The 21,105-nt window shown below is 47.9% G+C and overlaps 1 protein-coding gene across 2 annotated transcripts in view; it reads left to right on the plus strand.

Moving 5' to 3' along the window:
* LOC149984289 (lysophosphatidylcholine acyltransferase 1-like) overlaps positions 1 to 20,184 on the plus strand; it is a 66,403-nt gene extending 46,219 nt beyond the window's left edge. The window contains exons 6-14 of one of the 2 annotated variants that reach the window (XM_090219849.1): positions 1,704 to 1,762; positions 6,147 to 6,181; positions 7,572 to 7,626; positions 13,714 to 13,796; positions 14,574 to 14,699; positions 16,113 to 16,266; positions 17,551 to 17,649; positions 17,897 to 18,038; positions 18,490 to 20,184. In XM_090219849.1, coding sequence (XP_090075975.1) covers positions 1,704 to 1,762; positions 6,147 to 6,181; positions 7,572 to 7,626; positions 13,714 to 13,796; positions 14,574 to 14,699; positions 16,113 to 16,266; positions 17,551 to 17,649; positions 17,897 to 18,038; positions 18,490 to 18,698 — 962 coding nt within the window. In that variant the 3' untranslated portion in view covers positions 18,699 to 20,184. The remainder of the gene's footprint in view (positions 1 to 1,703; positions 1,763 to 6,146; positions 6,182 to 7,571; positions 7,627 to 13,713; positions 13,797 to 14,573; positions 14,700 to 16,112; positions 16,267 to 17,550; positions 17,650 to 17,896; positions 18,039 to 18,489) is intronic. The other variant, XM_090219853.1, reaches the window with a different exon arrangement.
* Positions 20,185 to 21,105: the final 921 nt, after the last annotated feature.

Genomic DNA, 21,105 nt, shown 5'->3' on the forward strand with positions numbered 1-21,105 from the left:
AGATCAGATTAATCACCACTGTCTAACTGACCGCCCAGGAGCTGAGATCAGATTAATCACCACTGTCTAACTGACCTCCCAGGTGCTGAGATCAGATTAATCACCACTGTCTAACTGACCGCCCAGGAGCTGAGGAGGAGAGCTGGTCAGATCAGATCAATCACACTGTCTAACTGACCGCCCAGGTGCTGAGGAGAAGAGCTGGTCAGATCAGATTAATCACACTGTCTAACTGACCGCCCAGGAGCTGAGATCAGATTAATCACACTGTCTAACTGACCGCCCAGGAGCTGAGATCAGATCAATCACACTGTCTAACTGACCGCCCAGGAGCCGAGATCAGACCAATCACCACTGTCGAACTGAAAGATGTTCAGTTCTCTTCCAATCAGAGGATTCCGTGACATATTCTGCACAGGACGGCATGTTTCTGATTGGACAAACGGATGAATAGGTGCTTCATGACTACATTTGAATGGACATGAATATATCAATAATTATAATAATATATTCCATTTGGCGGATGCTTTGAGCCACTTCCAGTCGTGCGGACGGACATTTTACATCTGGGTTAGCTACTGTCGCCGTGGGCCGAGGCCCTTGTATGCGGTCTAGAATATTCTAGTTTCTTAGTGTTAGGGGACTGTAGTCCAGTGTGTGTAATGGTGTTGGTTTCCGCCCAGGAGCTGAGGAGGAGAGCTGGTCAGATCAGATCAATCACACTGTCTAACTGACCGCCCAGGTGCTGAGATCAGATTAATCACCACTGTCTAACTGACCGCCCAGGAGCTGAGATCAGATTAATCACCACTGTCTAACTGACCGCCCAGGTGCTGAGATCAGATTAATCACCACTGTCTAACTGACCGCCCAGGAGCTGAGATCAGATTAATCACCACTGTCTAACTGACCGCCCAGGTGCTGAGATCAGATTAATCACCACTGTCTAATGGACCGCCCTGGTGCTGAGATCAGATTAATCACCACTGTCTAACTGACTGCCCAGGAGCTGAGATCAGATTAATCACCACTGTCTAACTGACCGCCCAGGAGCTGAGATCAGATTAATCACCACTGTCTAACTGACCTCCCAGGTGCTGAGATCAGATTAATCACCACTGTCTAACTGACCGCCCAGGAGCTGAGGAGGAGAGCTGGTCAGATCAGATCAATCACACTGTCTAACTGACCGCCCAGGTGCTGAGGAGAAGAGCTGGTCAGATCAGATTAATCACACTGTCTAACTGACCGCCCAGGAGCTGAGATCAGATTAATCACACTGTCTAACTGACCGCCCAGGAGCTGAGATCAGATCAATCACACTGTCTAACTGACCGCCCAGGAGCCGAGATCAGACCAATCACCACTGTCGAACTGAAAGATGTTCAGTTCTCTTCCAATCAGAGGATTCCGTGACATATTCTGCACAGGACGGCATGTTTCTGATTGGACAAACGGATGAATAGGTGCTTCATGACTACATTTGAATGGACATGAATATATCAATAATTATAATAATATATTCCATTTGGCGGATGCTTTGAGCCACTTCCAGTCGTGCGGACGGACATTTTACATCTGGGTTAGCTACTGTCGCCGTGGGCCGAGGCCCTTGTATGCGGTCTAGAATATTCTAGTTTCTTAGTGTTAGGGGACTGTAGTCCAGTGTGTGTAATGGTGTTGGTTTCTGTCTTGTCACACAGGAGCGTTCATCCCAGCGGTGCCAGTTCAGCCTGTGGTGATAAAATACCCCAATAAAATGGTAAGAAAGCAAACACAACACAACACCTAGCAACACAATACAACACCTAGCAACACAATACAACACCTAGCAACACAATACAACACCTAGCAACACAATACAACACCTAGCAACACAATACAACACCTAGCAACACAACATAACACCTAGCAACACAACACAACACCTAGCAACACAATACAACACCTAGCAACACAATATAACACCTAGCAACACAATATAACACCTAGCAACACAACATAACAACTAGCAACACAATACAACACCTAGCAACACAATACAACACCTAGCAACACAATATAACACCTAGCAACACAACATAACACCTAGCAACGCAACAACACCTAGCAACACAATACAACACCTAGCAACACAATACAACACCTAGCAACACAATACAACACCTAGCAACACAATATAACACCTAGCAACACAACATAACACCTAGCAACACAATACAACACCTAGCAACACAACATAACACCTAGCAACACAATACAACACCTAGCAACACAATACAACACCTAGCAACACAATACAACACCTAGCAACACAATATAACACCTAGCAACACAATATAACACCTAGCAACACAATACAACACCTAGCAACACAATACAACACCTAGCAACACAATATAACACCTAGCAACACAATACAACACCTAGCAACACAATACAACACCCAGCAACACAATACAACACCTAGCAACACAATATAACACCTAGCAACACAATACAACACCTAGCAACACAATACAACACCTAGCAACACAATATAACACCTAGCAACACAATACAACACCTAGCAACACAATATAACACCTAGCAACACAATACAACATCTAGCAACACAATACAACACCTAGCAACACAATACAACACCTAGCAACACAATACAACACCTAGCAACACAATATAACACCTAGCAACACAATACAACACCTAGCAACACAATATAACACCTAGCAACACAATACAACACCTAGCAACACAATAAAACACCTAGCAACACAATACAACACCTAGCAACACAATATAACACCTAGCAACACAATACAACACCTAGCAACACAATACAACACCTAGCAACACAATATAACACCTAGCAACACAATACAACACCTAGCAACACAATATAACACCTAGCAACACAATACAACACCTAGCAACACAATACAACACCTAGCAACACAATATAACACCTAGCAACACAATATAACACCTAGCAACGCATTATAACACCTAGCAACACAATACAACACCTAGCAACACAATACAACACCTAGCAACACAATACAACACCTAGCAACACAATACAACATCTAGCAACACAATACAACACCTAGCAACACAATACAACACCTAGCAACACAATACAACACCTAGCAACACAATACAACACCTAGCAACACAATACAACACCTAGCAACACAATACAACACCTCGCAACACAATACAACACCTAGCAACACAATACAACACCTAGCAACACAATACAACACCTAGCAACACAATACAACACCTAGCAACACAATACAACACCTCGCAACACAATACAACACCTAGCAACACAATACAACACCTAGCAACACAATACAACACCTAGCAACACAATATAACACCTCACAACACAATACAACACCTAGCAACACAATACAACACCTAGCAACACAATACAACATCTAGCAACACAATACAACATCTAGCAACACAATACAACATCTAGCAACACAATATAACATCTAGCAACACAATACAACATCTAGCAACACAATACAACATCTAGCAACACAATACAACATCTAGCAACACAATACAACATCTAGCAACACAATACAACATCTAGCAATACAATATAACACCTAGCAACACAATATAACACCTAGCAACACAATAGAACACCTAGCAACACAATAGAACACCTAGCAACACACTATAATCCCTAGCAACAAACTATAATCCCTAGCAACAAACTATAATCCCTAGCAACAAACTATAATCCCTAGCAACACAATATAACACCTAGCAACACAATATAACACCTAGCAACACAATAGAACACCTAGCAACACAATAGAACACCTAGCAACACAATAGAACACCTAGCAACACAATAGAACACCTAGCAACACAATAGAACACCTAGCAACACAATAGAACACCTAGCAACACAATAGAACACCTAGCAACACAATAGAACACCTAGCAACACAATAGAACACCTAGCAACACAATATAACACCTAGCAACACAATACAACACCTAGCAACACAATATAACACCTAGCAACACAATATAACACCTAGCAACACAATATAACGTCTAGCAACACAACAACACGGCAACACAACAACACCTAGCAATACAATGCAACACCTAGCAACACAATAGAACACAGCAGCAGCACAACACAACAGCCAGGCTGGTTGGTAAACACCCTCCCTGCTGAGAAGAGCATCAGCCCTGTCTGTCTGAATCTCTCTCTCTGTTACAGATATAACTGTGAGGACAGAGAACTGATTTAGTTGTTCTGTGATTTGTTGTGCGGTCTGGCTAAGCTGTGTGATATCCCCCCCACCCACCTTGAGCAGGGTTTCATGGGGACTTCCTGGAAAACCTCCTGGGGTTGACTTGATGTGCCCTTTACTGAGGTCTGATTGTGTTAGTGTTAGAGCTAGGGCTCTGTCTGTAAACAGCTGGGCTGAATGGGATCTGGACACATGGAGGCATCCATCAGTGATGCCTGGGACCACACAGCACGCAGTCAGTCTCTCCTATAGCCCTGGGACCACACAGCACGCAGTCAGTCTCTCCTATAGCCCTGGGACCACACAGCACGCAGTCAGTCTCTCCTATAGCTCTGGGACCACACAGCAGCCAGTAGGCAGTATCTCCTATAGCCCTGGGACCACACAGCAGGCAGTCAGTCTCTCCTATAGCCCTGGGACTACAGAGCAGGGAGTCAGTCTCTCCTATAGCCCTGGGACCACACAGCACACAGCCAGTCTCTCCTATAGCCCTGGGACCACACAGCACACAGTCAGTCTCTCCTATAGCCCTGGGACCACACTGCACACAGTCAGTCTCTCCTATAGCCCTGGGACCACACTGCACACAGTCAGTCTCTCCTATAGCCCTGGGACCACACAGCACACAGTCAGTCTCTCCTATAGCCCTGGGACCACACAGCAGGCAGTCAGTCTCTCCTATAGCCCTGGGACTACAGAGCAGGGAGTCAGTCTCTCCTATAGCCCTGGGACCACACAGCACACAGCCAGTCTCTCCTATAGCCCTGGGACCACACAGCACACAGTCAGTCTCTCCTATAGCCCTGGGACCACACTGCACACAGTCAGTCTCTCCTATAGCCCTGGGACCACACTGCACACAGTCAGTCTCTCCTATAGCCCTGGGACCACACTGCACACAGTCAGTCTCTCCTATAGCCCTGGGACCACACAGCACACAGTCAGTCTCTCCTATAGCCCTGGGACCACACTGCACACAGTCAGTCTCTCCTATAGCCCTGGGACCACACTGCACACAGTCAGTCTCTCCTATAGCCCTGGGACCACACAGCACACAGTCAGTCTCTCCTATAGCCCTGGGACCACACAGCAGGCAGTCAGTCTCTCCTATAGCCCTGGGACTACAGAGCAGGGAGTCAGTCTCTCCTATAGCCCTGGGACCACACAGCACACAGCCAGTCTCTCCTATAGCCCTGGGACCACACAGCACACAGTCAGTCTCTCCTATAGCCCTGGGACCACACTGCACACAGTCAGTCTCTCCTATAGCCCTGGGACCACACTGCACACAGTCAGTCTCTCCTATAGCCCTGGGACCACACAGCACGCAGTCAGTCTCTCCTATAGCCCTGGGACCACACAGCAGGCAGTCAGTCTCTCCTATAGCCCTGGGACCACACAGCAGGCAGTCAGTCTCTCCTATAGCCCTGGGACCACACAGCAGGCAGTCAGTCTCTCCTATAGCCCTGGGACCACACAGCACGCAGTCAGTCTCTCCTATAGCCCTGGGACCACACAGCAGGCAGTCAGTCTCTCCTATAGCCCTGGGACCACACAGCAGGCAGTCAGTCTCTCCTATAGCCCTGGGACCACACAGCAGGCAGTCAGTCTCTCCTATAGCCCTGGGACCACACAGCACGCAGTCAGTCTCTCCTATAGCCCTGGGACCACACAGCAAGTGGTCAAGACCACTAACTACCTGGTAACCAATTAAACCACAAACTACTCTATCCCTGATAACTAAGCTGTTGTTGTTGTTGTTGTTGTTGTTATGACCTTGTGTTTTTATACTTCTTGCCTGGATGAATAATGTTGTATCTTAGTAAGTTCTGTGTCTCTCCTGTCCCATGCCAGGACACAATCACCTGGACGTGGCAGGGGCCTGGAGCGTGAGTACACTTTAATTACACTACAAATGACTGATCCCTGAAGTACAGGTCGTTGCCAGGCATAGTGGTGTCTCTCTACTGCCCTGGAAGGTCCAGTTTTCATACCACTACTGGACTGGACTGAGAGGATATTAGTTCTACTGTATAATCTAGATGGTCCAGTTTCCATACCTCTACTGGACTGGACTGAGAGGGTATTAGTTCTACTGTATAATCTAGATGGTCCAGTTTTCACACCTCTACTGGACTGAGAGGATATTAGTTCTACTGTATAATCTAGATGGTCCAGTTTCCATACCTCTACTGGACTGGACTGAGAGGATATTAGTTCTACTGTATAATCTAGATGGTCCAGTTTTCACACCTCTACTGGACTGAGAGGATATTAGTTCTACTGTGTAATCTAGATGGTCCAGTTTTCACACCTCTACTGGACTGGACTGAGAGGATATTAGTTATACTGTATAATCTAGATGGTCCAGTTTTCACACCTCTACTGGACTGGACTGAGAGGATATTAGTTCTACTGTATAATCTAGATGGTCCAGTTTTCACACCTCTACTGGACTGAGAGGATATTAGTTCTACTGTATAATCTAGATGGTCCAGTTTTCACACCTCTACTGGACTGGACTGAGAGGATATTAGTTCTACTGTATAATCTAGATGGTCCAGTTAACTCAGAACACTGATGGCCAAAATACAGGAAACTGTGACTGAGAGAAAGCTGTCCTTGTCTCTGTATAAAGCCACAGGCTGAAATGGGATGTGTTTTGTTCTACTTTCTAATGCATCATGGTAGTGATGTTGTTTTGGCTGTGTGCTCAGTCAGTCTACCACTACAGTAGAGACAATACTGTCTCCGTGCTGTTAGCAGGTCACAGTCAGTTTACCACTACAGTAGAGACAATACTGTCTGTGCTGTTAGCAGGTCACAGTCAGTTTACCACTACAGTAGAGACAATACTGTCTCTGTGCTGTTAGCAAGTCACAGCCAGCCCAGAACAGGAAACAGTGAACAGAGCTGTTAATTCTCTTCCAGAACCTTCACATCGCTTTCTCCCGTGAGACTACTTTTCTGGCTGCTAGAATTCTCACTTTATTTGATTTTATTTGTACCTTTATTTAACTAGGCAAGTCAGTTAAAGAACAAATTCTTATTTTCAATGACGTCCCTAGGAACAGGCTACCTGCCGCCCCACTTCTCTGTCCACTACCATAGGAGCTGCTTTTAGACGGTTAAATCAAACACACACACATTAAAATTAATTTATACACTTCTCCTTGTGATCTGACTGTTTTGGTATTCGCTATGACTTGATGATATCGATGTCCCGCGCTGTAAACATAATGTCTTGATGTGACATTGTTTTATTTTATTTTATTGCAGGTTTAAGATCCTGTGGCTCACGCTGTGCCAGCTGCACAATGAGTTCATCATTGAGGTGAGTGCAGGCCTCACAGGCCATGCTGGCGTGTTGCATCTACCACATATCAAGAATACTTGTTTTGATCAGAGAGATTAAAAAAACCACAGATCCTCATGGATCTACCTTTACCTGTATACCCTGAACCCAGTCCTGGACCCGGGAAGGTCCTGTACCTGTATACCCTGTACCCAGTCCTGGACCCGGGCAGGTCCTGTACCCGTATACCCTGTACCCAGTCCTGGACCCGGGCAGGTCCTGTACCCGTATACCCTGTACCCAGTCCGGGACCCGGGCGGGTACTGTACACCCTGTACCCAGTCCGGGACCCGGGCGGGTCCTGTACCCGTATACCCTGCACCCAGTCCTGGACCCGGGCAGGTCCTGTACACCCTGTACCCAGTCCGGGACCCAAGCGGGTCCTGATCCAGAATTCTAAATAATGTCACAGGTCTTGGGTCGGGATCTGATGTGATCGTCACGGGTCTCGGGTATCGTGTAATTTTGCTCCCTAGTTCCACTGCTCAGTCCCTTGCTCCCTAGTCACACTGCTCTGTCCCTTGCTCCTTAGTTCCACTGCTCTGTCCCTTGCTCCCTAGTCCCACTGCTCTGTCCCTTGCTCCTTAGTTCCACTGCTCTGTCCCTTGCTCCCTAGTCCCACTGCTCTGTCCCTTGCTCCCTAGTCCCACTGCTCTGTCCCTTGCTCCTTAGTTCCACTGCTCTGTCCCTTGCCCCTAGTCCCACTGCTCTGTCCCTTGCTCCTTAGTTCCACTGCTCTGTCCCTTGCTCCCTAGTCCCACTGCTCTGTCCCTTGCTCCTTAGTTCCACTGCTCTGTCCCTTGCCCCTAGTCCCACTGCTCTGTCCCTTGCCCCTAGTCCCACTGCTCTGTCCCTTGCTCCTTAGTTCCACTGCTCTGTCCCTTGCCCCTAGTCCCACTGCTCTGTCCCTTGCTCCTTAGTTCCACTGCTCTGTCCCTTGCCCCTAGTCCCACTGCTCTGTCCCTTGCTCCTTAGTTCCACTGCTCTGTCCCTTGCTCCCTAGTCCCACTGCTCTGTCCCTTGCTCCTTAGTTCCACTGCTCTGTCCCTTGCCCCTAGTTCCACTGGTCTGTCCCTTGCTCCCTAGTTCCACTGGTCTGTCCCTTGCTCCCTAGTTCCACTGCTCGGTCCCTTGCCCTAGTTCCACTGGTCTGTCCCTTGTCCTAGTTCCACTGGTCTGTCCCTTGTCCTAGTTCCACTGCTCTGTACCTTGCCCTAGTTCCACTGGTCTGTCCCTTGCCCTAGTTCCACTGGTCTGTCCCTTGCCCTAGTTCCACTGCTCTGTCCCTTGCTCCTTAGTTCCACTGGTCTGTCCCTTGTCCTAGTTCCACTGCTCTGTCCCTTGCTCCTTAGTTCCACTACTCTGTCCCTTGCCCTAGTTCCACTGCTCTGTCCCTTGCCCCTAGTTCCACTGGTCTGTCCCTTGCTCCCTAGTTCCACTGCTCTGTCCCTTGCTCCCTAGTTCCACTGGTCTGTCCCTTGCCCTAGTTCCACTGGTCTGTCCCTTGCCCTAGTTCCACTGGTCTGTCCCTTGCTCCCTAGTTCCACTGCTCTGTCCCTTGCCCTAGGTCCACTGGTCTGTCCCTTGCCCCTAGTTCCACTGCTCTGTCCCTTGCTCCCTAGTTCCACTACTCTGTCCCTTGTCCTAGTCCAACTGCTCTGTCCCTTGCCCTAGTTCCACTGCTCTGTCCCTTGCCCTACTTCCACTGCTCTGTCCCTTGTCCTAGTCCCACTGCTCTGTCCCTTGCCCTAGTTCCACTGCTCTGTCCCTTGCCCTAGTTCCACTGGTCTGTCCCTTGCCCTAGTTCCACTGCTCTGTCCCTTGCCCTAGTTCCACTGTTCTGTCCCTTGCCCCTAGTTCCACTGCTCTGTCCCTTGCCCCTAGTTCCACTGCTCTGTCCCTTGCCCTAGTTCCACTGCTCTGTCCCTTGCCCTAGTTCCACTGCTCTGTCCCTTGCCCTAGTTCCACTGCTCTGTCCCTTGCCCTAGTTCCACTGCTCTGTCCCTTGCCCTAGTTCCACTGCTCTGTCCCTTGCCCTAGTTCCACTGCTCTGTCCCTTTCCCTAGTTCCACTGCTCTGTCCCTTGCCCTAGTTCCACTGCTCTGTCCCTTGCCCCTAGTTCCACTGCTCTGCCCCTTGCCCTAGTTCCACTGCTCTGTCCCTTGCCCTAGTTCCACTGCTCTGTCCCTTGCCCTAGTTCCACTGCTCTGTCCCTTGCCCCTAGTTCCACTGCTCTGTCCCTTGCCCCTAGTTCCACTGCTCTGTCCCTTGCCCCTAGTTCCACTGCTCTGTCCCTTGCCCTAGTTCCACTGCTCTGTCCCTTGCCCTAGTTCCACTGCTCTGTCCCTTGCCCCTAGTTCCACTGCTCTGTCCCTTGCCCTAGTTCCACTGCTCTGTCCCTTGCCCCTAGTTCCACTGCTCTGTCCCTTGCCCTAGTTCCACTGCTCTGTCCCTTGCCCTAGTTCCACTGCTCTGTCCCTTGCCCTAGTTCCACTGCTCTGTCCCTTGCCCTAGTTCCACTGCTCTGTCCCTTGCCCTAGTTCCACTGCTCTGTCCCTTGCCCTAGTTCCACTGCTCTGTCCCTTGCCCCTAGTTCCAGTGCTCTGTCCCTTGCCCTAGTTCCACTGCTCTGTCCCTTGCCCTAGTTCCACTGCTCTGTCCCTTGCCCCTAGTTCCACTGCTCTGTCCCTTGCCCCTAGTTCCACTGCTCTGTCCCTTGCCCCTAGTTCCACTGCTCTGTCCCTTGCCCCTAGTTCCACTGCTCTGTCCCTTGCCCTAGTTCCACTGCTCTGTCCCTTGCCCTAGTTCCACTGCTCTGTCCCTTGCCCTAGTTCCACTGCTCTGTCCCTTGCCCTAGTTCCACTGCTCTGTCCCTTGCCCCTAGTTCCACTGCTCTGTCCCTTGCCCCTAGTTCCACTGCTCTGTCCCTTGCCCTAGTTCCACTGCTCTGTCCCTTGCCCTAGTTCCACTGCTCAGTCCCTTGTCCTAGTTCCACTGGTCTGTCCCTTGCCCTAGTTCCACTACTCTGTCCCTTGCTCCCTAGTTCCACTGCTCTGTCCCTTGCCCTAGTTCCACTGGTCTGTCCCTTGTCCTAGTCCCACTGCTCTGTCCCTTGCTCCCTAGTTCCACTACTCTGTCCCTTGCTCCCTAGTCCCACTGCTCTGTCCCTTGCTCCCTAGTTCCACTACTCTGTCCCTTGTCCTAGTTCCACTGGTCTGTCCCTTGCTCCCTAGTTCCACTACTCTGTCCCTTGCTCCCTAGTCCCACTGCTCTGTCCCTTGCTCCCTAGTTCCACTGCTCTGTCCCTTGCTCCCTAGTTCCACTACCATGTCCCTTGCCCTAGTTCCACTGGTCTGTCCCTTGCCCTAGTTCCACTGCTCTGTCCCTTGTCCTAGTTCCACTGCTCTGTCCCTTGCTCCCTAGTTCCACTACTCTGTCCCTTGCCCTAGTTCCACTGGTCTGTCCCTTGCCCTAGTTCCACTGCTCTGTCCCTTGCCCTAGTTCCACTGCTCTGTCCCTTGCTCCCTAGTTCCACTGCTCTGTCCCTTGCTCCCTAGTTCCACTACTCTGTCCCTTGCCCTAGTTCCACTGGTCTGTCCCTTGTCCTAGTTCCACTGGTCTGTCCCTTGCTCCCTAGTTCCACTACTCTGTCCCTTGTCCTAGTTCCACTGGTCTGTCCCTTGTCCTAGTTCCACTGGTCTGTCCCTTGCTCCCTAGTTCCACTACTCTGTCCCTTGTCCTAGTTCCACTGGTCTGTCCCTTGCTCCCTAGTTCCACTGGTCTGTCCCTTGTCCTAGTTCCACTGGTCTGTCCCTTGCTCCCTAGTTCCACTGGTCTGTCCCTTGTCCTAGTTCCACTGGTCTGTCCCTTGCTCCCTAGTTCCACTACTCTGTCCCTTGTCCTAGTTCCACTGGTCTGTCCCTTGCTCCCTAGTTCCACTGGTCTGTCCCTTGTCCTAGTTCCACTACTCTGTCCCTTGTCCTAGTTCCACTGGTCTGTCCCTTGTCCTAGTTCCACTGCTCTGTCCCTTGCTCCCTAGTTCCACTGGTCTGTCCCTTGCCCTAGTTCCACTGGTCTGTCCCTTGTCCTAGTCCCACTGCTCTGTCCCTTGCTCCCTAGTTCCACTACTCTGTCCCTTGCTCCCTAGTCCCACTGCTCTGTCCCTTGCTCCCTAGTTCCACTACTCTGTCCCTTGTCCTAGTTCCACTGGTCTGTCCCTTGCTCCCTAGTCCCACTGCTCTGTCCCTTGCTCCCTAGTCCCACTGCTCTGTCCCTTGCTCCCTAGTTCCACTGCTCTGTCCCTTGCTCCCTAGTTCCACTACTCTGTCCCTTGCCCTAGTTCCACTGGTCTGTCCCTTGCCCTAGTTCCACTGCTCTGTCCCTTGTCCTAGTTCCACTGCTCTGTCCCTTGCTCCCTAGTTCCACTGCTCTGTCCCTTGCTCCCTAGTTCCACTACTCTGTCCCTTGCCCTAGTTCCACTGGTCTGTCCCTTGCCCTAGTTCCACTGCTCTGTCCCTTGTCCTAGTTCCACTGCTCTGTCCCTTGCTCCCTAGTTCCACTACTCTGTCCCTTGCCCTAGTTCCACTGGTCTGTCCCTTGCCCTAGTTCCACTGCTCTGTCCCTTGCCCTAGTTCCACTGCTCTGTCCCTTGCTCCCTAGTTCCACTGCTCTGTCCCTTGCTCCCTAGTTCCACTACTCTGTCCCTTGCCCTTGTTCCACTGGTCTGTCCCTTGTCCTAGTTCCACTGGTCTGTCCCTTGCTCCCTAGTTCCACTACTCTGTCCCTTGTCCTAGTTCCACTGGTCTGTCCCTTGTCCTAGTTCCACTGGTCTGTCCCTTGCTCCCTAGTTCCACTACTCTGTCCCTTGTCCTAGTTCCACTGGTCTGTCCCTTGCTCCCTAGTTCCACTGGTCTGTCCCTTGTCCTAGTTCCACTGGTCTGTCCCTTGCTCCCTAGTTCCACTGGTCTGTCCCTTGTCCTAGTTCCACTGGTCTGTCCCTTGCTCCCTAGTTCCACTACTCTGTCCCTTGTCCTAGTTCCACTGGTCTGTCCCTTGCTCCCTAGTTCCACTGGTCTGTCCCTTGTCCTAGTTCCACTGCTCTGTCCCTTGCTCCCTAGTTCCACTGGTCTGTCCCTTGTCCTAGTTCCACTACTCTGTCCCTTGTCCTAGTTCCACTGGTCTGTCCCTTGTCCTAGTCCCACTGCTCTGTCCCTTGCTCCCTAGTTCCACTGGTCTGTCCCTTGTCCTAGTTCCACTACTCTGTCCCTTGTCCTAGTTCCACTGGTCTGTCCCTTGCCCTAGTTCCACTGCTCTGTCCCTTGCCCTAGTTCCACTGCTCTGTCCCTTGCTCCCTAGTTCCACTACTCTGTCCCTTGTCCTAGTTCCACTGGTCTGTCCCTTGCTCCCTAGTTCCACTGCTCTGTCCCTTGCCCTAGTTCCACTGCTCTGTCCCTTGCTCCCTAGTTCCACTGGTCTGTCCCTTGCTCCCTAGTTCCACTGCTCTGTCCCTTGCCCTAGTTCCACTACTCTGTCCCTTGCTCCCTAGTTCCACTACTCTGTCCCTTGCCCTAGTTCCACTGGTCTGTCCCTTGCCCTAGTTCCACTACTCTGTCCCTTGCCCTAGTTCCACTGGTCTGTCCCTTGCTCCCTAGTTCCACTGCTCTGTCCCTTGCCCTAGTTCCACTGGTCTGTCCCTTGCCCTAGTTCCACTGCTCTGTCCCTTGCCCTAGTCCCACTGCTCTGTCCCTTGCTCCCTAGTTCCACTGGTATGTCCCTTTTCTCTTAGCCCAGTTAGAGGACCTCAGCCCATGTTACCTTGGCCTTTCTGAAAAGACTTTGAGACTGACAGCAGAAACACCTGTTGTTGTTCCCGACAGACAGGCTTCACTTTGCTGTACCAATGGACTGTAGTTACAGTATGTCTAGAAGAGTGTTAGGGAGAGTGTAGTCTCTCTCTTCCCTTTTGGAGCCCATATCATCTCAGTTGTTATTGCTTTAGCCGTTTCCCACTTGACTTCCCATAGAGGAGTGACATCCCTGGGTTCTGTCTTCTTCTTCTCTCCTCAGTTCCTTCCTGTCTACACTCCATCAGAAGAGGAGAAGAACAACCCAGCACTGTTTGCTCACAACGTCAGGCGCCTGATGGCCAAGTGAGTCCTGAGACACACACACAGACACACAGACACACACACACACACAAAGACGCACACACACACACACACACTTGGCCTTCGCTGGGACTGCCAGATGCCTCAGCCTTCAGGCTGCTGTGCTTAGAAACACCAGCCTAAAGACTGTAGGATACTAAAGTATGTTAGTCTAATGTGTGTGGCTGGTGTATATTTCAGTTCAACAGCTTCTAGTTTGTTGATTCTAGATGGCTCCATCACAGACTACTGGTTAACTCTCTCCTCATGCTCTAGTCTGTCCACTGTTCCTCAGGGCTCTAGATGGCCCCAACACAGACTACTGGTCAACTCTCTTCTCATGCTCTAGTCTAACTGTCTACTGTTCCTCAGGGCTCTAGATGGCCTCATCACAGACTAATGGTTAACTCTCTCCTCATGCTCTAGTCTGGTTAACTCTCTCCTCATGCTCTAGTCTAACTGTCCACTGTTCCTCAGGGCTCTAGATGGCCCCATCACAGACTACTGGTTAACTCTCTCCTCATGCTCTAGTCTAACTGTCCACTGTTCCTCAGGGCTCTAGATGGCCCCATCACCCCCAGACTCAACAGATCAGGGACTTGCTGATTGTTTGACTAGTTGAATCAGGTTGTGTGTAAATGTTGGAATAGATGAAATGTATGAAACGGCTGAGGGTCACGAGGACCGCTTCTGAAAACACTGGACTACTGGTTAGAGGCCTGTATATCAGACCTTATCCTAGTTCACACTCTGTTTTAAGTCTCTATCCTTCCTCTCCAGGGCCCTGGACATCCCCATTACTGACTACTCGTTTGAAGACTGTCAACTGGCCATGGCTGAGGGTCAACTCAGACTCCCTGTTGACACCTGCCTGCTGGAGTTCGCCAAGCTGGTCCGGAGACTGGGGTGAGGCTGAACCCCAGAATGTACAGACTGCATTGATGTTACCTGGTCAGGTTGAAGCCCCAGAATGTAGAGACTGTATTAATGTTACCTGGTCAGGTTGAACCCCAGAATGTAGAGACTGTATTAATGTTACCTGGCCAGGTTGAACCCCAGAATGTAGAGACTGTATTAATGATACCTGGTCAGGTTGAACCCCAGAATGTAGAGACTCTGTATTAATGTTACCTGGTCAGGTTGAACCCCAGAATGTAGAGACTGTATTAATGTTACCTGGTCAGGTTGAACCCCAGAATGTAGAGACTGTATTAATGTTACCTGGTGAGGTTGAACCCCAGAACGTAGAGACTGTATTAATGTTACCTGGTCAGGTTGAACCCCAGAATGTAGAGACTGTATTAATGTTACCTGGTCAGGTTGAACCCCAGAATGTAGAGACTGTATTAATGTTACCTGGTCAGGTTGAACCCCAGAATGTAGAGACTGTATTGATGTTACCTGGTCAGGTTGAACCCCAGAATGTAGAGACTGTATTAATGTTACCTGGTCAGGTTGAACCCCAGAATGTAGAGACTGTATTAATGTTACCTGGTCAGGTTGAACCCCAGAATGTAGAGACTGTATTAATGTTACCTGGTCAGGTTGAACCCCAGAATGTAGAGACTGTATTAATGTTACCTGGTGAGGTTGAACCCCAGAACGTAGAGACTGTATTAATGTTACCTGGTGAGGTTGAACCCCAGAACGTAGAGACTGTATTAATGTTACCTGGTTAGGTCAAACCCCAGAATGTAGAGACTGTATTAATGTTACCTGGTGAGGTTGAACCCCAGAACGTAGAGACTGTATTAATGTTACCTGGTCAGGTTGAACCCCAGAATGTAGAGACTGTATTAATGTTACCTGGTCAGGTTGAACCCCAGAATGTAGAGACTGTATTAATGTTACCTGGTCAGGTTGAACCCCAGAATGTAGAGACTGTATTGATGTTACCTGGTCAGGTTGAACCCCAGAATGTAGAGACTGTATTAATGTTACCTGGTCAGGTTGAACCCCAGAATGTAGAGACTGTATTAATGTTACCTGGTCAGGTTGAACCCCAGAATGTAGAGACTGTATTAATGTTACCTGGTCAGGTTGAACCCCAGAATGTAGAGACTGTATTAATGTTACCTGGTGAGGTTGAACCCCAGAACGTAGAGACTGTATTAATGTTACCTGGTGAGGTTGAACCCCAGAACGTAGAGACTGTATTAATGTTACCTGGTTAGGTCAAACCCCAGAATGTAGAGACTGTATTAATGTTACCTGGTCAGGTTGAACCCCAGAATGTAGAGACTGTATTAATGTTACCTGGTCAGGTTGAACCCCAGAATGTAGAGACTCTGTATTCACGTGTTGATGTTACCTGTCCAGGTTGAAGCCCCAGAACGTGGAGAAGGTACTGCAGGAGTTTGGGAACAGAGCCAGGAAGATGGAGGGAGAGAAGCTGGGTCTGGAAGCCTTTGCCCACTACCTTGATGTCCCTGTGTCAGACATGCTCAGAGACATCTTCTCCCTCTTCGACGAGGTAAGGAAACGCACTGAATATAATATCATCCCATTAGAAGCTTTGAAGGCCGAAGTTACAAGTTTCTCAACTTCCCAAAACTCAGAAAACAGAAATATATGTTCCCTATATTGTGTATTTTGATATTGAAATACAGAGTTCAATAGTAGATTTCAATATTAGATTTTTATATTAGACTTAGATTTAGATATTATATACTAGATTTAGATATAGACATTAGATATAGACATTAGATATAGATATTAGATTTAGACATTAGATTTAGATATTAGATTTAGACATTAGATTTACATTTTTGATTTAGATATTAGATTTAGACATTAGATTTAGATATTAGATTTAGGTATTAGATTTAGACATTAGATTTAGATATTAGATTTATGTATTAGATTTAGATATTAGATTTAGGTATTAGATTTAGACATTAGATTTAGATATTAGATTTAGGTATTAGATTTAGACATTAGATTTAGACGTTAGATTTAAACATTAGATTTAGACATTAGATTTCAATATTAGATTTAGACATTAGATTTAGATATTATATACTAGATATAGATTTAGACTTTAGACATTAGATTTAGACATTAGATATTAGATTTAGATATTAGATTTAGACATTAGATTTGGACTTTAGACATTAGATTCAGACTTTAGACATTAGATTTAGACTTTAGATTCAGACTTTAGACATTAGATTTAGACTTTAGACATTAGATTTCGACATTAGACTTTAGACATTAGATTTAGATATTAGATTTAGACACTAGATTCAGACTTTAGATTGACATAGATTTAGACTTTAGACATTAGATTTAGACATTAGATTTAGATATTAGATTTAGACATTAGATTTAGACACTAGATTCAGACTTTAGATTTAGACATTAGATTTAGACTTTAGATTCAGATTTTAGATTTAGACTTTAGATTTAGATTTAGACTTTAGATTTAGACATTAGATTTAGACTTTAGACATTAGATTTAGACTTTAGACATTAGATTTAGATATTAGATTCAGACATTAGATTCAGACATTAGATTTAGACATTAGATTTAGACTTTAGACATTAGATTTAGACTTTAGACATTAGATTTAGACATTAGATTTAGACATTAGATTCAGACATTAGATTCAGACATTAGATTTAGACATTAGATTTAGACTTTAGACATTAGATTTAGACTTTAGACATTAGATTTAGACATTAGATTCAGACATTAGATTCAGACATTAGATTCAACCAGTAACTCTTCACTCTGTTCTTCTCTCTTCTCCTCCAGCAGGAAGACAACATGATAGACATCAGAGAATATGTCATCGCCTTATCGGTTGTATGCAGACCTGCTAAAACTCTGGAGACCATGAAACTGGCCTTCAGGGTACGTTTTCTGCTCCAGCTCTGGTTTCATGCTCTTTCAAGGTGTCTTTCAGAGGGCCTACGACCACTGATATCTCTGCCATTTTCCATTTGAGAGGACGTACTAATGACCCATAGTGTGAGTTGTAGACTGTGTCGATTTTAACAGATGGTCTGAGGGCCCAGCCGGCTCAATGGGTGTGAGTGAGATGTGAAAGGGGTCAGGGTCATCTAATGTGGTGTTAGTTAATTATTTGCATATATCCCAGATGTTTGAGGCGGAGGAGGACGGTGCGATCACAGTGGCTGAGTTGGCCTGCATCCTAAAGACGGCGTTGGGAGTGGCTGACCTCGACGTCTCACGTCTCTTCGCTGCTATCGACACAGAGGACACAGGGAAACTCACCTTCGGTAAGAAACGACTTGTCTTCTTAGCTTGTACTGTGGAGGGTCACCTTCTTGTTTAGCTGCTCTTGGGAGTATACGCCTGGGGTGATTTTGTAACCTTTCTTTATTTTTGAACTAGGCAAGTCAGTTAAGAACAAATTCTTATTTAAAATGACGGCCGAGGAACAGTGGGGTTAACTGCCTTGTTCAGGGGCAGAACGACAGATTTGTACCTTGTCAGGTCTGGGGGTTTGAACTTGCAACCTTCCGGTTACTATTCCAACGCTCTAACCACTAGGCTACCCACAGTTATGTTGCGTCTGTAGTCTCTAGTTCATTTGTAAATATTAGGAGTGTACCTATCTTTGTAAACATGTACTTGTTTTTCCTGGTGTGTTAATTGTAGGTGACTGTATTTAACTTGCTTGGAATAACCTTTACCGTTGTGTCTGGCGCCCCACTGTGGCGGTGACAGGCAAGTTCAGGAGCTTTGCAGAGCATCACCCAAACTTCAGTGAGGACTACCTGTCCACAGACAATACAGGCCGTAACGGCTGTCCTCACCAGCCCAACGCCACGCCCAACGCCAAGCCTCAGACCAACGGCTTCTGCCCGGACTTCAGCCCGCGAGACAACCACCACGACACAACGGTGGCGTGCGGTTCAGTGAAGAAACACAACTGAGTCTGTTAGTCACCTCAGAATCCACCTCTCCTGGTGAGAGAGTGGGTGGTGGGGGTTGTTGTTGTTGTTGTTGATGGGCTATATGTATGGTCAGTCAGACACACACACACACACACACAAACACACACACACACACACACACACACACCATACACACACACACAAACACACACACACAAACACACACACACACACACACACACACACACATACACACACACACACACCATACACACACACACACACACAAACACACACACACACACACACACACACACACCATACACACACACACACACCATACACACACACACACACACACAGAGACACACACACACACACACACACACAGGAGAAATGTAACCCTTATGAACCGTATCCATATTGTTTCTACGGTTCATTTGATCTTGGTGATCTGACGTTGTTGTTTTAGTAAAGTTTTTCTGTATTTGTTCTGAGGAAGGAACGTGCATTTTAAAATGCCAAAAAGATGGCTGATGACGATTGAGGAGAAGTGAAGCATGAAACACCGGAAGGGAAGCACATGTGACGTTTCCTCCATGTTGGGGTTTGGGAGAGTGGTCGAGAGACAACACCTCAGCCCGGGAAGGGAACTTTAGTTTTGAGTGAATTCGCTGTCTATTTCTTTGATTAATCTTCTTCTATCTGATGGAAAGACGGCAGGTTTGACTCTGCATGGGTGCTTTACTGTCAGCGAGCAGTATTGAGGGACTGTGACTGTCAGCGAGCGGTATTGAGGGACTGTGACTGTCAGCGAGCAGTATTGAGGGACTGTGACTGTCAGCGAGCGGTATTGAGGGACTGTGACTGTCAGCGAGCGGTATTGAGGGACTGTGACTGTCAGCGAGCAGTATTGAGGGACTGTGACTGTCAGCGAGCAGTATTGAGGGACTGTGACTGTCAGCGAGCAGTATTGAGGGACTGTGACTGTCAGCGAGCAGTATTGAGGGACTGTGACTGTCAGCGAGCAGTATTGAGGGACTGTGACTGTCAGCGAGCAGTATTGAGGGACTGTGACTGTCAGCGAGCAGTATTGAGGGACTGTGACTGTCAGCGAGCAGTATTGAGGGACTGTGACTGTCAGCGAGCAGTATTGAGGGACTGTGACTGTCAGCGAGCAGTATTGAGGGACTGTGACTGTCAGCGAGCAGTATTGAGGGACTGTGACTGTCAGCGAGCAGTATTGAGGGACTGTGACTGTCAGCGAGCAGTATTGAGGGACTGTGACTGAATAGAACAGCCTTGAAGCACCAGTGACATTGTCTGAGCCCACTTTGGCTTTGGTTGAACTTTTGAGGTGCAATATGGCTGATGTACAGATGTAGGATCTTAATTTGAGCCAGTTGGCCACAGCAGGAAAATAATCCTGCAGCAACAGGAAATGTTTTAATTATTATATGGATTATAATTAATGGTAATTGTTGGGCAGGTTAATACATCAATATATAAAATAAGGGAAAATAAAGTGTGACATTTCTAAGTGGAAATTACAAACTTCAAAATACATTTTAAACCTAAAATACACAACACATTTTAAATGCAGGAAAGTTCTCCTGAAACAGGGTGATCAAATTAAGATCCTACACCTGTAAAATGGGTCAGATTTAAGGTGTGATTATGGCTGATATCAGAGGGGTCAGATTTAAGGTGTGATTATGGCTGATATCAGAGGGGTCAGATTTAAGGTGTGATTATGGCTGATATCAGAGGGGCCCTATGTAGGGAACAGGGTTCCATTAGAGACGGACCCCTAAGGGCCCTATGTAGGGAACGGGGTTCCATTAGAGACTGACCCCTAAGGGCCCTGTGTAGGGAACAGGGTGCCATTAGAGACTGACCCCTAAGGGCCCTGTGTAGGGAACAGGGAGCCATTAGAGACGGACCCCTAAGGGCCCTATGTAGGGAACAGGGTGCCATTAGAGACTAACCCCTAAGGGCCCTATGTAGGGAACAGGGAGCCATTAGAGACGGACCCCTAAGGGCCCTGTGTAGGGAACAGGGAGCCATTAGAGACGGACCCCTAAGGGCCCTATGTAGGGAACAGGGTGCCATTAGAGACTAACCCCTAAGGGCCCTATGTAGGGAACAGGGAGCCATTAGAGACGGACCCCTAAGGGCCCTATGTAGGGAACAGGGTGCCATTAGAGACGGACCCCTAAGGGCCCTATGTAGGGAACATGGTGCCATTAGAGACTGACCCCTAAGGGCCCTATGTAGGGAACAGGGTTCCATTAGAGACTGACCCCCAAGGGCCCTATGTAGGGAACAGGGTTCCATTAGAGACTGACCCCCAAGGGCCCTATGTAGGGAACAGGGTCCCATTAGAGACTGACCCCTAAGGGCCCTATGTAGGGAACAGGGTTCCATTAGAGACTGACCCCCAAGG

The sequence above is a fragment of the Oncorhynchus mykiss genome, chromosome 3 (genome assembly GCF_057628025.1).
Source record: "Oncorhynchus mykiss isolate SJ-2025 chromosome 3, ASM5762802v1, whole genome shotgun sequence".
NCBI lineage: Eukaryota > Metazoa > Chordata > Actinopteri > Salmoniformes > Salmonidae > Oncorhynchus > Oncorhynchus mykiss.